Raw genomic sequence first — 16960 nt, 5'->3', positions numbered from 1 at the left:
TAAACACACACCATGTTTACTAGTCAGTATTTACTGGTCAGTGAAAACTAGGAGGCAGCCGGGCAGATAGTGTGTTTTACAGTAATGTGTCTGTAAGAGACAGAACGAGTGCATTTCTAAAATGATGATGCAGGGGCGCCTGGGTGGCACAGTCGGTTAAGCGTCCGACTTCAGCCAGGTCACGATCTCGCGGTCCGTGAGTTCGAGCCCCGCGTCAGGCTCTGGGCTGATGGCTCGGAGCCTGGAGCCTGTTTCCGATTCTGTGTCTCCCTCTCTCTCTGCCCCTCCCCCGTTCATGCTCTGTCTCTCTCTGTCCCAAAAATAAATAAACGTTAAAAAAAAAAAAATCTAAAATGATGATGCAGTTAGCAGTGATGATAAAAGAACACTCTTACCTCCGTCAATAACTATTAAAGTCCCAACCGGCAGGGTCAATAGCCATTGTTTTTGGCATCCAGATTTAAGCATCTGATAAATTTTCGTCAGTGATGCCAATGACACTCTCATGGAGATGATTTTACGTCAACATGGGAAAACAATGACAGGTGTCTGGAGTTCTCTAGCCATGTGACCTTGGGAAACTTCATCCCACTGTGCCTCAGTTTCCATCTCTCTGAGATAGGACTGATAATAGTAATTTCCTCACTGGGCTGTTGTAGGCACAAACAGAAGTTAATGAACGTAAAGTTCCTGGTGTATCTGAAGTTCTACATGAGTTTTTATAATTATTGTCGTTGTTTTTCTATTAGTCTTTGTAGTGCTAGTTCTTTTGAATTGAAATAATTAAATGTCAGACCACTGTTGTTTTTTCCCTTAAAATTTTACCTTTAAAAACAACATTATCTGGTAATTCTCTCAGATCCATCTTAAAGGAGACAGCCCCTTTTTCACTTAGGTTTATTCAGCTGAATCTTAGCAATTTGGTATAATGTATGCATTCTTTGACTCAGCCAATATCTATTTCAACCCTACTGTGAGAAAAATTAAATACTTCTTCTCGGTTCCAGCCTCCGCCCCAGTCCTTAATGAAGTCAGAGCACACAGTTAATTGTAGAAGCCAGGACCAGAAAGCCATTTGCCTCTTCATTCTTATGTCTATATACAGTTTGAAAATCCTCAAGTTTTGCCATCGCAGTAGACTTCTAACTGACAATTTTAAAGTGAAGACACCTTTTCTATAGCCAACCACTGATCTTCAGGTCAGTGCTACTAAGTCATTTCTCAATCACTATCTTTGTTGATATAACCCAACATGGCAGGGTCCCTAACAGGGGTGAGGAGGCAGCAGCCATGCTCTTTGGTGAACCACGTCCTATCACCCTGAGTCTCGATAAACAGAATGACTAGAATCCCTATGGAGGTTGAGCCTTGGATTCCTTTCCCTTGACTTTGCTTGGTACTCATGACAATATGTCCTTCCAACCTGATCCTCTCACAATTTCCACTCTGTTCAGTTTCAGAGAGGAGAGGGGAGGAAGAGTTCTTTCTGCTTCCTTTCATTTGTTTGTTTTTTAAATTTTTTTTAACGTTTATTTATTTTTGAGAGACAGAGCACAAGTAAGGGAGGGGCAGAGAGAGAGGCAGACATAGAATCTGAAGCAGTCTCCAGGCTCTTAACTGTTAGCCCAGAGCCCACTGTGGGGCTCGAACCCATGAACCGTGAGATCATGGCCTGAACGGAAATCAGACACTTAACCCACTGAGCCACCCAGGCGCCCCTGCTTCCTTTCCCACCATCCTGCACTTGGGTCCTGATTAGCAGCCATTGTGTAAGACACCAACGCTAAAGAGTTCATTCTTCACCATGCTTCTTTACCAGTTCTGATTCATAACCATCACAAAGTTAATAACTTGCAAGAAGTTTTCTCCCATTTCTTTCACCCCCATCCCATGTTTTTTTTTTACACCAAGAAACATAAGAGAAATCATGGAATGTAATGAACATGAAGTACCACACATTTAATATGAGTTCATCTCAGCACTTCTTTCCTTCCCCACCTTTATTCAAGTTTGGAAATTTAGGGCTATAACTTTTTCCCCCCTCTGATTTTATTGTAGGCATTATTGTAATTTTTTATTTTTAGTGCACTTCTAGGTTTACAGCAAAATTGGGCAGTAAGTGCAGAGTTCCTTTATACCCTCTGCCCCATATACACAACCCTTCCTCACTCCCAACACCCTGCACTATGTTGGCACCCTTCAGACAACTGATAAACCTACATTGACAAAGGCCAATATGTGGCCTTTCCAGATTGACAATTCTTTCACTTCATAACGTTCATTTGTTTCCTCCGTGTCTTTTTATAGCTCGACAGCTCATGTCTTTTTGGTGCCGAATAACATTCCATTGTCTGGATGTGGCACAGCATGTATTTATCCATTCACGTACTGAGAGTCATTGTGGTCACTGCCAAGTTTTGGCATTTATGAGTAAAGCTGCTATAAACATCTGTGTGCAGATTTTTGTGTGTACGTAAGTTTTCAACTCTTTTGGGTGTGATTGCTGGCTCATATGATAAGAGTATGTTCAGTTTTGTTAGAAACTGCCAAACTACCTTCCAAAGTGGCTGTACCAATTTGCACTCCCACCAGCCATGTGTGAGAGTTCCTGTGGCTCCACATCCCTGTCAGCATTTGGTGTTGTCAGCGTTCTGGGTTTTGACCATTCAAATAGGTTCGTAATCATATCTTGTTACTTTAATTTGCAACTCCCTGATGACGTATGATGTGGAGCATCTTTTCTTTTTCTTTTAATGTTTTTTACTTATTTTTGAGACAGAGCACATGAGTGGGGGAGGGACGGGGTGGGCAGAAGATTTGATGTGGGCTCTGCTGTCAGCACCGGGCCCAGTGTGGGACTTGAACTCATGGGCCCTGAGATCATGACCTGAGCTGAAAGCTCAACCCCACCCAGCCACCCCTAGAGCATCTTTCCATATGCTTATTTGCCATCTGTTAGTCTTCTTTGGTGAGGCGTCTGTTAAGGTCTTTTAAGGATTTTTTAATCAGATTGTTTTCTTGTTGTTGCCTTCTAAGTGTCCTTTGTATATTTAGATTTAGATCTTTATTCCTTTCTAATATTTGCATTCAATGCCAGAAATTTCCCTCTAATCACTGCTTTTGCTACATCCAACAAATTTTGATAAGTTGTGTTTACATTTTCATGTACTTTAAAATATTTTTTATTTTTTATTTGTATTTATTTATTTATTTTTAATATGAAATTTATTGCCAAATTGATTTCCATACAACACCCAGTGCTCATCCCAACAGGTGCCCTCCTCAAAACCCATCACCCACCCTCCCCTCCCTCCCACCCCCCATCAACCCTCAGTTTGTTCTGTTTTCAAGAGTCTATTATGGTTTGGCTCCCTCCCTCTCTAACTTTTTTTTTTCCTTCCCCTCCCCCATGGTCTTCTGTTAAGTTTCTCAGGATCCACATAAGAGTGAAAACATATGGTATCTGTATTTCTCTGTATGACTTATTTCACTTACCATAACACTCTCCAGTTCCATCCACGATGCTACAAAAGGCCATATTTCATTCTTTCTCATTGCCACGTAGTATTCCATTGTGTATATAAACCACAATTTCTTTATCCATTCATCAGTTGATGGACATTTAGGCTCTTTCCATAATTTGGCTATTGTTGAGAGTGCTGCTATAAACATTGGGGTACAAGTGCCCCTAGGCATCAGCACTCCTGTATCCCTTGGGTAAATATTTTTTTTAATGTCTCCTGAGATTTCTTCTTTGAGCCATGTGTTGAAAAGAGTGTTGTTTCATTTCTATTCATTGTGGGACTGTCCAGCTAACTTCTCTTACTGATGCTTAATTTAGGTCCACTGTGGTCTCAGAGTAAACACTGCATAATTTCTATTCTTTTGAATTTATCATGGTGTGTTTTATGACCCAGAACATGTTCTATCTTTGTGAATGTTCTCTGTGAACTTGAGAAGAATGTGTATCCTAACATTGTCAACTGAAGTATTCAATAGCTGTCAGTTATATCAAGTTGATTGATGATGCTATTGAGTTCAACTATGTCCTTACTGATTTTCTGCCTTCTGGATCTGTCCATTTCTGATAGAGGGGTGTTGAAGTCTCCAACAGTGATAGTGGATTCATCTATTTCTCTTTGCCAGTCTGTCAGTTTTTGCATCACGTGGGTTGACGCTCTGTTGTTAGGCACATTAAGGATTAGGTCTTCTTGGATGAGTGACTTCTTTATCATTGTGTAATGCCCTTTACTTCCGATAACTTTCTTTGCTCTGACGTTGCTCTGTCTGAAATTAATGTAGCTATCCCTGCTTTCTTTCGATTGATATTAATATTGTATATTTTTCTCCATCCGTTTACTTTTAATTTGTATGTATCTTTATTTTTAAAGTGAGTTTCTTGTAGACAACATATTATTTTGGTCTTGTTTTGTGACCATTCTGATGGTTTCTGTCTTTTAATTGGTGTTGGGACCATTAATACATAAAACGATCATTGATATTGTTGAATTATTTTCTACCATGTTTGTTATGCTTTCTATCCATTGCCCTTCTTCCTATTTTTGTTTTTCAGTCTTTTTTCTGACTTTGTGGTTTTAATTGAGCATTTTATATTGTTCCATTTTCTTTCCTTTCTGTGTTTTTTTTTTACTTTTTTAGTGTTACCCTATACTTAGCAATATACATTTACTACTAATCCAACTCTACCTTCACATGACATTATTCTGCATCACAGATAGCATAATTTTAGATAGTTCATTTTACTTAAACTATCATCAATTATATTGTTGCCATTATTATGTTGAAGAAACTGTTATTTACTGGATCAGTTAAGAATAAGAAAATAACAGTTTTTATTTTACTTTCATTTATTCTTTCTCTAGGCCTCTTCCTTTTTCATGTTGATCTGAATTTCTGATCTATACCATTTTCCTTCTTTCTGAAGAACTCCACTTAAAAATTCTTGCAAGGCAGATCTACTGACAACAAATTCCCTCAGTTTTTGTCTGAGAAAATCTTTGTTTTTCCTTCACTTTGAAAGGATAATTTCACAGGGTACAGACAGAATTCTAGGTTGTTGGGTTTTTTTTTCTCTCACTATTTTATTTTATTTTTTATTTTTTTTTTCAACGTTTATTTATTTTTGGGACAGAGAGAGACAGAGCATGAACGGGGGAGGGGCAGAGAGAGAGAGGGAGACACAGAATCGGAAATAGGCTCCAGGCTCTGAGCCATCAGCCCAGAGCCCGACGCGGGGCTCGAACTCACGGACCGCGAGATCGTGACCCGGCTGAAGTCGGACGCCCAACCGACTGCGCCACCCAGGCGCCCCTCTCTCACTATTTTAAATATGTCACTTTTCTGTCTTCTTGGTTCATGGTTTCTGAGGAGAATTCAGATACAATTCTTATTTTTGCTCCTGTGTAAATAAGCTGTTTTCTCCCCTGTGTCTTCTTTCAAGATTTTTTTCTCTATCTTTGAAGTATTTTCAGTTTGAATATGATATGCCTCGGTGTAGATTTGTTGGTATTTATCCTTTTTGGTATACTCTGAGCTTCTCCGATTTATTCCAGTGTCTGACATAATTTGGGGGAATTCTCCATCACTGTTGCTTCAAATATTGTTTCCATTCCTTTCTTCTTATTCTGGTTTCTCACTACATGTATGTTACACCTTTTGTAGTTGTTCCATAGTTTGGGGGTATTCTATCTTTTTTCAGTCTTTTTTTCCTTTACTGTTCAGTTTTAGAAATTTCTAGTGTCATATCTTTCATCTCAGAGATTCTTTCCTCAGCCATGTCTACTCTCCTAATGATCCCATCAAATGCATTGTTTGCATTTGTTACAGATTTTTTTTTATCTCTAGCATTTATTTTTATATTTTTACTTAGAATTCCCATCTCTGCTTATGTTATCCATCTGTTCTGGTATGTTGTCTACTTGTTCCATTAGAGCCCTTGGCATATTAATCGTAGTTATTGTAAATACCTTATCTGATCATTCCAACATCCCTGCCATCTGAGTCTTAGTCCAATGCTTGGTCTGTCTCTTCTGTGTTTTTTGCCTTTTAATATGCCTTGTAATTTTTTACTGACATCCAGACTTGATGTACTGGATAAAAAGAACTGTAAATAGATCTTTAGTAATGTAATAGTGGGTACTGGGGGAGGGAAGGCATTCTATAGATCTATGATTAGGTCTTAGTCTTTTAGTGAATTTGTGCTTCTAGGCTGTGACCTTCTCTAGTGCTTCTCAGTAACCCACCACCGGGTGGGACAGGATGGCTGTAGGGGGCTGGAGTTGGAGATTTCTTTTCCCCCAGATAGGTTAGGCTTTGATAAAACCCCAACAGGTTAGGCTCTAGTAATTCTTCCTCTCGAGGGCGATCTTTTTCAAGAAGCACAGAAATGCTCTGCTCTGGGTGTATTTCTTTTTTTTTTTTTTTTTTAATTTTTTTTTTTTTTAACGTTTTATTTATTTTTGAGACAAAGAGAGACAGAGCATGAACGGGGGAGGGGCAGAGAGAGAGGGAGACACAGAATCGGAAGCAGGCTCCAGGTTCTGAGCCATCAGCCCAGAGCCCGACGCGGGGCTCAAAGTCACAGACCGCGAGATCGTGACCTGAGCTGAAGTGGGACGCTTAACCGACTGAGCCACCCAGGCGCCCCTCTGGGTGTATTTCAAAGTGGCTGCTTTCCGTCTCCTTCTGCTGGAAGCTTAGGGGTTTTTTTCCTCCAATCTTTACCTTGATGATCTGGTAGGGCTCTTAGGGATACAACTCACAAAAGTGTGGGTACCTAAGACTAGACACCCCTCTAGAGTTTTTAAGTCTCAGACTTGTCCACCTGAGCCTCATTAATTCATTAATTATGGCTTAAGCTTTCCTACTCTGGTGCTGGTTCTCACAGAGCTCTCTGCTCATCAGTTTCTGTTCTGGTGGGTTAGGTTTCTTTGTATTCACCTGTTTGTCTCTGTGGTTTTGGGAGCCGCAGTTTGTCCTGTAACCTCAATTATCTGACAAAAAGCTAAGAAGAGTTGTTGATTTTCAGTTTGTTCAGCTTTTTACTTGTTAGAACAGACTGATGACTTCCAAGCTCTTTACATGTTGGACTGTAAACAAGTCTTCTCTCTAATTTTTTATGATCCATTTTTAGATGTTGTTAGAAATTTGTTATTATTATTATGGGCCTTTGAGATTAATGGAATTACATTTGGAGATTGGAGATTAAAAATATTTTAGGCAACAATCTGTTAAAAATCAAAATGGGAAATAAATTTCCTTGTGTCTTTAAATAAGATTGCAGAGAAAAGTCCTTTCACTTTAGGGGTTTCCCTGCACAAAACACTTTATTTCATTATGTTCACAAAGTTTTTCTGACAGTTTTAGAAGTTTTCACTTAAAAAAAATCCAGATCTGAAACACAAAGCTTAAAAGAGAAATAGAAAAAAGAGGAAAAAAACTTCCATTTATCCACAGTCATTTCCAAGCCTCAGTTCTAAATCCAACCCTCCTCAGCAATCTGTAATTATGGACCACAGCATTTAGCTGTCTATGTATAAGAAAAAAATGAAAATTCCAAGCAATAACTCAAAACCTCCATAACCAAGCAAGCTACTTTTGATACGTAGGTTGTAGAAAATAATACTGTGGTACGATAATGATTAATTCCATTAACAAGCATATTGAACACCAATCTCTTTGTGTAATTGGCTAGGTGCCGGTAAGTTAATCTTACTTTTCCAAAGCATTATATTTACTTATGAGAAGATAGAGTATTCATACAAGTTGGTATTAATTTTAATGTAACTTGTAAGGAAATGTAATGAAATCCTTCACTAGAAATAACATATTGTTCTGGAATGGGTGTCTTTGGGGTCAAGGGATCTGGGGTGCCATCTGTGACATTTGGATAAGTCACCTTACTTCTCTGAGGCCCCTCTCCTTCATGTGTAAATTAGGAAGTAAGAGCTCTTACAGGATTACTAGGATCAGATGAGATAACATTTGTAAAGTACTGTCACACACTTTCTATTGGGCATTATATGTTAGTTCCACTCCCTTCCATTCTAATACGTATATAAGTGCTCCTACATTAATGGAGAGCAGAAGTATTCTTTTGTTGGGGCCACATTGTGCTTTAATTTTCGAATTTGAATGATTTGACAACATTTAAAAAATTAAAGGAGTCCACATAAAATCTGGATTTCTGTTTTTTCCCAAAATTTACAGTGTCTGGGACCTCCATGGAGGATCCATCTGCTAGAGCTTAAGAGCATTGTGAGCCGGGTTTTGAAAAAGGTTCATGAACAGAGTATGTGCTTAATATAAACTTAAAGCTGTGGGTCTCTGACAGGACCTCTGATTCGAGCTGGCTCTCATGGGTCCTTAATGGGTTTCTTTTGTGCTTAAAGATGATCAGCAATGAAGTACATAGCTTGACGTCAGTGACATTCATCCACACAGATGGAGGATTAGCAAGGAGATAGTTCTTTTCCAGTCCAAAGCTTAGCTTTTATTGGTGCACACATCCCCCAACCCCCTTCACCACCAGAAGCACATTCGCTGTCATTTCTAACCTATAAGGATTAGGTTAGAACACAAGAAAAGACAGAAGGAAGGTTGGTGAACTTGGCAATGCCCTTCTTCATAGGCAGAACGAAACAGACTATTGAGGCAGGTATCTGCATAAATCAATCCAAAACAAATCAAAGACATTCCAGCATAAAGGGGATGTTTTGTAAAGGGAATGTTTTGCCTGAATTATGGAGCTAATTATCTCAGTCCTCCACTTCAGTGTTCCTGGGGGGACCTGGCTTAAGAATGCTTTCCCAATGAGCTTCCAGATTCAGAAGTGCAGAGAAAATGTGTTATTGTACCCGCCGCTGCGGAACCTGAGCCCGGTTGCTGCCTCTGTCCAGAATACCTGTTGAGAACAACCAAGCTCAGACTAGCATGGCAGGCTAGAAAATAAGGCGGGGGGTGGGAGGTAGGGTGGGCTTCAGAGAAGGCCATCACGGTCTGCACGCTGGCAAGAGAAGAATGCCAGCTCCCAGAGAAGCCACTCCGGGTTGCTTTTTAAAATCTTTACAACTTTAACGCTGTCATAGAAGTTATAGATGATTTTCATTTTTCTGTTTAAAATGGATCTTTTTCTCCCACAACTTTTAGTCATAAAAAGGGCAACTTATTAATGCAACCCTTCTGCCTTCAAAGTATGAAATTAAAAGATTATTATAACTACAGGCAAGAAAGCATTTGGATTATGTGGCATTTGGAAATGACAATAAAGATTATCCATATGGTCTAATGTTGTCAATGTCTTACATTGCATTAGCAATCACCTAATATGGGCGTGATTTTGATTATGTGACTCATTTTAAATTCTGCTGTGTCCTAGGTCAATCAGAGTCAAGATGATTTACTAGAAATAGCTGCCATTTTCTTTTGTAAATGCTGCTGAGTGCTTAGGCGGAATTAGAATATTTTAGGACGTGATATCTTTGGCATTATGGTGCGATAGTCTTAAACCTTCTCACTTTATACCTTTCTCTTAAGCATCTCTCATTCTATTCTTGGCTGTCCCAGGTACATAAAACAACCTCCGGTAGTAAGAACTATAAAAATTTGCTTCATCTTTTTATTTGTGTGTCACTTCCCTTACGTTTTTATGGCTTTGTCCAGGTATCTGTAACTTGAGATTATGAGTTTTTGACGGTCACTGAGCAGGATGCAGAGGCCAGAATTAAACCGTGTCTCTAAAATAATGGGAAATCTCTCTAACTTCCTTGACCTTTTTGTATTCTCTTCCATGGAGGGAGGGACATAGGGACTTACTCCTTTGCTAAACTCTCCACGGGACACCAACACCTTGAAATTTCCATTACCCTTTGCTCTGTTGACCTGCCTGGATGAGGAACTAGTCTGGAGTCATGGGGAATTTAGTCATGTCACAGCCATCTGAGAAGTCAGGATATGCCATCCGATGCACCCGAGGCCTGAGCTCCCCTGCCCTGGGTAGGCTTGTGTGTCATGCCTTCTCCCTTTCTGCACATCACCCAGTTGCACTCCTGTCTTCATTCCTTGCCTACTTTTGTTTTTTAGTTCTACAATACGCCTCCTAGATCCGTCCCTGGATTATTTCAGTTTTGTTTGGCAGATATTTACTAGGAGATCTACTCTTTGACACTGAATGTAGAAAAAAATATAGTAAAAAGTAACTCTAGAAGCTTCTCAGTAAAATAGATTATGATTGTATTGTGCTAGGGCCATTGGTCATTTTAATTTAGCGTATAGCAGGAACACAGAAAGTAATATTTTTAGGCTGTATATTCCTGATGTCACTGTGGGTTTTTTGAGGACGGGCAGAGGATGTTTTTCATCTCTGTGTCCGTGCAGTTGGCAGAGAACCTGACATCTAAAAGCCACCATAAATAGATGTTTTGAATGAATACCAATAACTCCATAGAAGTTATTCCTGCACTCAATACACATGTCAAGGCCCCATCTTCCATTCACATTGCATGTCTATATAATGAACTCTTTGTCCTAAGGAAACTAGCCAAGAAGCGGAAGGAGACAATGAGCAGCACCCGGCAGGAGATGACCGTGATGGTGAACTCAATGGACAAGAGCTATGCCGAGCAAGGCACCAACTGCGACGAGGCGTTCTCGTTCATGGACACGCACAATCTGAACGGGAGATGTAAGTACCTACATTTCTTAGCTTCTGATACATTTCTGTGGTTCTTCAGGATACTGGATAGTCCTGGGCAATTAAAAAAACAAACAAAAAAATAAAACTCCCTGAAGAATCCTTATGCCCTGTTGGTTTCCCCATCCCCTTAAGTGATTCTGAAAACTTCTCTGGGAGCGCTGGATTGCCTAGGAACGGATGATACTGCGAAGATGGTAGGACCAGAGCAGGGAGCACAGGTAGCCACAATTAAGTTTCTATAAAGCCTCAGAGAGCATTAATGAGAAGGCTTTTTTTTTTCTTGACGGAGAAGGCACCTGCTTCTCATCAACCTTTTTGTTGTTGAGTTCCTGTTCGTAAGTTAGCCAGGTGTGGAATTGCACAGTGAAGCCTGTTCTAAAACAGTTCGCTAAATTGAGTAACAAGTTAGTTGTTTATTTGTTTAGCTGACAGGTTCTGCCTTTATTATAGGGCTATTAGCGGCAATTAATAAGTTAAACTGTATTTGCGCTTCACACGTCTTCCATCTCACACCAGGTGGGTAAACCGAGTTTCAGCTAATACCTTCCCGTACTACCACCTGTGATCCAGGTACAAGGCATTATTTTAGAAAGCTACCAATCAGATTGAGTATATGAAGAACAAAAAGGAGCAGTTGTTTTGTCCCTGGTGATCTTCTCAGAGACCAGAAGTAAGTCCCACGTTGGATGCCTGATTCTGTAGTGCATGGCCATGCTGGGTTCAAGGTCAGAGGTTTCTTTCCTGTGTGAAATCCATGCCCACCGACTGCTGCTGATGCTGGCTGCAAAATTCAGCAAGAGGATGGAACAAAAATGCAGCTATCACCGTGCAGAAAGGCTGGAACCGTGACTGGGAAGCACAGAATTGGGGTCTCAGGGGCTGGGGAGCAGGGAGAGGCCTTATACCAGCGTGGACAATGTATGCCGTGTCCTGACCACCCACTTGGCCTGTTCTTTTTCTGCAGCTCCCAGGCGCCTCCCCCCATCTCCCAGCCCCTTCTCCAGTCACTGTGCGGTCAGTGTCCACCTCTCCCACACTTTGCCTTTCTCCTACATTCAGTGAGGCTCCCAGAGACTTCTGCCGCTGACTGCTTTCTGTTTATGGTGGCTGTAGTTGCCTACCTCTTCCTACTTAGAGGCACTACATTTGTTCTTCTACATGCACACCTTGCCCAGTGGAGCAAGGGTTCAGCAAGCATGTCTGTCAGCTGTCACCCCAGTGGGGAGGGTGGCGCTCCTCACCCTCGGTCATTGCTCTTTGCCCTTTGGTGTCATTTTCAGTGCAGGTGACATAATCTATAGTACTCCAGTATCCCAGAAACTACATCCCCTTTTTTCATAGAATCTTCTCTTTTTTTTTGTATCAAATAGTTTATATATATATACATATATATACACGTACATATATATATACGTGTATATATATATGTATATACATATATATATATATGTATGTGTATTGCATTCAGTGACCAAATAAAAACAATTTGCGATGCACTCTTGTAGGCTGGGATGGGAAGAGTCCCGCCTACCACCAACAGGGTCAGAATCCTGGTAGTAGTGATCATTTCTTCAATGTCATTATGAAAGAGGCCACACAGAAAGGTGTTCTCACTTTCTAGGATAACCCATTAATGTTCCAAATTTCCTATTTCATGGTGAAACTCCTCACGCATAAATTTACTAGGAATTACCTGCCCAGAGCGGAAACCTACATGAGTAGTTTCTAGGCTTTTGAAGTTTGAACAACAGGGGATATTAGCCTCTGGACAGGAAATTTAATTTGGCAGTTACTTTTCAAAAAGTGAGAGTATCTGTAGAAATCCAAAAATGCTCAGGCAAAGAGGCAGCAGCAGAAACCAGCATCAGCTTCCATGGCTCATCTGCCATGAGCCATTATTTTGTGCCTCCTGTCAATAAAGCCAGTGGAGGAGGAAACACAGCAGTAGGAGTTCCATTTGTCCCCCACTCTTTGAGCAATGACAAGGTGCCATCGAATCCCCAACCATCAGGAGTGACCCTGACAGCAGACTTTATCGTAGTGCAGTCTTAGTGCCTTCAAAATAAAAGGCGAGCTGCTGAGGGAGGAAATGTGCAGGAGAGGGGTTCATTAGACCCCTAGGCTTCCAGCCCCAAACCAATTGCAAGTCTGGGTACGTCTGACATCTTTTAGGGTCATGAGGCAAGTAGCTCTTAGAAATGAGACACTGAAAAAAAATGAAATTGGAAAATTTAAAAATAAGCACAAGAATATTTATGAGAACGGGGGATCTGTCCACCAAAGCAAATGGGAGTTGTACCATCTTCTTTTAAATTTTTTTCTTAGTGTTTATTTATTTTTGAGAGACAGAAAGGTACAGCGTGAGTGGGGGAGGGGCAGAGAGAGAGGGAGACAGAGTGTGAGCAGGGGAGGGGTAGAGACAGAGAGGGAGACAGAATCCGAAGCTGGCCCCAGGCTCTGAGCTGTCAGCACAGAGCCCCACACCAGGCTTGAACTCACAAACCGTGAGGTCATGACCTGAGCTGAAGTTGAACACTCAACCAACTGAGTCACCCAGGTGCCCCTGTACCATCTTCTTTTAATATGTTATGCCAGGGGGAAAATAAATGTGTATGGTGGGATTGGGCTTAATTTTTACAAAAGACAAGAGTATTTAAAATACATTTTTTTAAAAAGTGAAAATAAACACGGCTATTTTGTATCTGCTTTGCGCATGTTTACCAATGACATAAAAATGTCTGCAGGTAATAGGCGTTCTTCTCGCTGACCCTAGCACATTTTATAAGTACTCAGGTTTTTTGTTCTTATTTTCATCAGTTGCTCTCTTTTTTCCTGGCAGTTTACCATAAACATGCATTATAAATATGATACCTCTTTAATTTAGAAAAATATCTTATAAATGACAGGCAGTCTGGATTCTGGTTCTTGGTCTGTCATTTATTAATTCTACATTTTAAAAATATAAGCAGAAGTTTAAAAACACCATCATGAAGGAACTGCTTTAGGAGAGCTAAAATATATTAACGTGTCAGCAGAATAAAGATAACACACAGGTTTTTAGTACTGTATTTAGTACTGTGTTCAGTACTGTATTTAGTACTGTGTTTAGTACCTAAACACAGGTTTTTAGTACTTCTTCCCATAATAAAATGATGTAATTGGGTATTAGTGTCCTGATCCAAAACTTTAGCATCAAATAAATCATATAACTACATCAGAAAGTTAAGATTTAGATTTACGTTTAACCAGCTTAAACACTTGAGCACAGTCAAATCATTTATCTTTACACTTTAATGAAATTAAAGTGATTGTAAAGCACTAATCAATTAAGATGTTGAAGAGAGTTCACAAACTACTTTTAGAAAAGGAAATATCCACTTTATTTTTTTTTTTTTAATTTTTTTTTTTCAACGTTTATTTATTTTTGGGACAGAGAGAGACAGAACATGAACGGGGGAGGGGCAGAGAGAGAGGGAGACACAGAATCGGAAACAGGCTCCAGGCTCCGAGCCATCAGCCCAGAGCCTGACGCGGGGCTCGAACTCACGGACTGCGAGATCGTGACCTGGCTGAAGTCGGACGCTTAACCGACTGCGCCACCCAGGCGCCCCTAGAAAAGGAAATATCCACTTTAAATGAAATCAGATAAATTGGATGGGATTGACTTCCCCTCTCCATAACAGGGAGGGAGAAGAGGTCTAAGAGTTAAATCCTCAATCTTTCGGAGGAAAGTTTCAAAGAAAAATAAGCATTTTTTATAAAGATTTAAAAGACTGATAGAGCGATATACAGGCATGCAGCTTTTGTCTTAAATATAGTGCACATGAAACATCACCTTTATTTTTCATAAACCAGGTCATAACTTTGTGGAAAGTTCTCAGAATATCCAAAATAGGAGGAAGGAGAGGAGTTAGCAAACTGCAAAAATTGACATTAAAATTCTTCAAAAGCCACGTGTAGACACCTTCTCATACCCTTAGTTTAAAAAAATAAAAAAAAAAAAAACAACTTGGTGTGATGCTAGAATTCTACAAGCAAAGGCTAGAAGTCAAAATAAAAGTCTAATGAATTTCTCGATTCAAAATGGCGGCAGAGGTTATGGGGGGTTTTCCTCATTTGTGGGGTAAGAAAACCTTTTAAGCGATAAAAGGGTACCTGCCTCTAAAATACAAGTGATTCCCTGGAGACAGCAGGGAATGATAAGATTGACCACATAGGCTTCAGTAGATGTCTGGCGTTTCTTCAGTCAGGTCTCTACCAGTATGGTGTCCTTCTGAGTGACCTTGGAGGGCTGTGTTTTCAGGCTTTGCCTCCTGCAACTGCTGACTAGTTCTTCTCTCCTTTACAGCTGTGTCTTCACCATCATCCTTCACAATGAAAACGAATACACTGAGCACATCGGTGCCCAATTCCTACTACCCAGGTAACAGATTCTTCCACTGTTGCATCCGTGCATAACCCCTTAGCAATCAGTATCAGTCCACGCTCTCACTTTGCTGTCCATGATGCTTTAGGAGCTTAATATGTGTGATGTGTTGTAACCCGATGCTTTCTATGGCTTTCTGCGGGAAAAGTGGGGGGCCTTTCATCAGTCATTTACTGTTCTCTCTCTTTTTACTTTCTCTGCATTGACCTGCTTATGATGTATGACAGACCCATTTGTGCCAACTGCAATTTTAGGTGAGAACATTTCCCTTTATCACAGTTTATTGCAGGAGTAATTTACAAAGTCAGTGGCCACTCTGTAGGAGCCTGGAGTTCTAGTCTATATGATGCAGTGATTGTAAGCAGGACAAGGGGGTGGCGGGTGGCCTGGGGGGAGGGCAGAGATAATAAAAAGACTTTCTCCAAACAGTCTCCATTGATAAGAAGGGTTAGCCTCATGTTATGTTGGAAATGATACCAAAAGACTCAAATGAACGATCCCAGCTCTAGTATTTTCCCTTTCTGTGTTCAGAACTTCAAGTCAGATTTGATCCCAAGGAAAAACAAGTATGTCATCACTCAGCTGTGTATTTCTAAGAGCTGAATTCTGTAATATGAGGTCGTAAAAGTAAAAATCACTTCTTATTTTCACTTATCACTAAGCACTAAAAACTTCAATTTCAAAAATAGCATTTTTTCTGATTATGCCAAATGTTATGCAGAAAAATGATCACAGTCGAGTTTTGGCCCCCTACCCCTCCTCCACGCCACTCACGGCCCCCGCCCCAGCATTCCAAAGTGTCTGTCACATGCTGGAATTTCAAAGGAGCTGATGTTCTCAGCAGCAAAGTGACAAGATGGCACTTTATAATCACATGGTGTATTATGTGTCAGATGTCACGAGAAATGAAATAAAATGTTAGCCCAGTGGGGCAGAATGCAGTGAAAATATAAGCTGTTCCCAGCCAGGAGCTGCAAAAAAAAAAAAAAAAAAAAATCCCGTTTGTCCCATGTAAGAGGGTTTTGGAGAAATGGCACTACCTGGCTATAACCAAACCAACATGAGCTGCTATTGCATTTGAGATGCATAAATAACCTAAGTGTATCACAGCTGTGTTCTCCTTCTACTACTAACCTTACCAAAAAGGAGCACAACACAAACAACTTCAAGGTATATACCAATTCACCGTAGCAAGACTTTCATCCACAGCTGTTCGACTTTCTGCTTCCTAATTCTCTTTACAAGGGTTGATATCTTTGCAACACAGTTTTTCCCCCTGTGCTTCTCTTTTCTCTGAGTTGTTACGATTTTCGCATAGAGGGTCATTTGTTTTCCTTACGGTGTTTTCTGGGCTTAAGCAAGTTTGTGGCCTGAGTTCCATAAGAACTCAGACAGAAGTTTGAGAACGGACATAAACCCAAATTTTTGAATTTGCATCATTTTGAGGGCTAACAAACAGAGCTCACCAACCCCCCTCCCCCCCCCCCTTAGAGTGCCAGCTATATGGGGAGAAGGCTGCATTTTTATTCTTTTCATACGTAAGGGGCACAAGTTAATTTTAGGCACCCGAATAATGTAATCTACATGCAGATGACATTTGCAGAATCTTTCGAGAAGCGAAGATTTGCGATTTCTTTGTGTGCCGTGGCATTCATCCTGCAGCTCCTCCAGTAGACGTTCTGACCTTGGGGGAGCTGGAGTAGGGAGGGCTGAGCTGTGCACCGTCGGAGGGAAGAAAATGTTCAGATTGCACAGCAGGATTAAGATAAGCTTATTAAACAAATATCATTTTTTAAAGTCGCTGCTTTGTTATTACAAAC

The 16960-nt window shown here is 40.4% G+C and overlaps 1 protein-coding gene across 6 annotated transcripts in view; it reads left to right on the top strand.

Moving 5' to 3' along the window:
- The window catches only part of PTPRM (protein tyrosine phosphatase receptor type M), an 801865-nt gene that overhangs the window by 641942 nt on the left and 142963 nt on the right, over positions 1-16960 (top strand). For 5 of the 6 annotated variants that reach the window (XM_086682486.1, XM_086682490.1, XM_086682489.1 and 2 more), the window contains 2 exons: positions 10551-10702; positions 15063-15137. In XM_086682486.1, the coding sequence (XP_086538612.1) occupies positions 10551-10702; positions 15063-15137 (227 nt within the window). Of the gene's footprint in view, positions 1-10550; positions 10703-15062; positions 15138-15367; positions 15395-16960 lie in introns of all 6 variants that reach the window. The other variant, XM_086682492.1, reaches the window with a different exon arrangement.

This window comes from Puma concolor, chromosome D3 (assembly GCF_028749965.1).
Source record: "Puma concolor isolate L17-30 chromosome D3, mPumCon1.1.hap2, whole genome shotgun sequence".
Classification (NCBI taxonomy): domain Eukaryota; kingdom Metazoa; phylum Chordata; class Mammalia; order Carnivora; family Felidae; genus Puma; species Puma concolor.
Note: the sequence above shows the minus strand (reverse complement) of the source record. Positions and strands in the feature narration are given on the sequence as shown.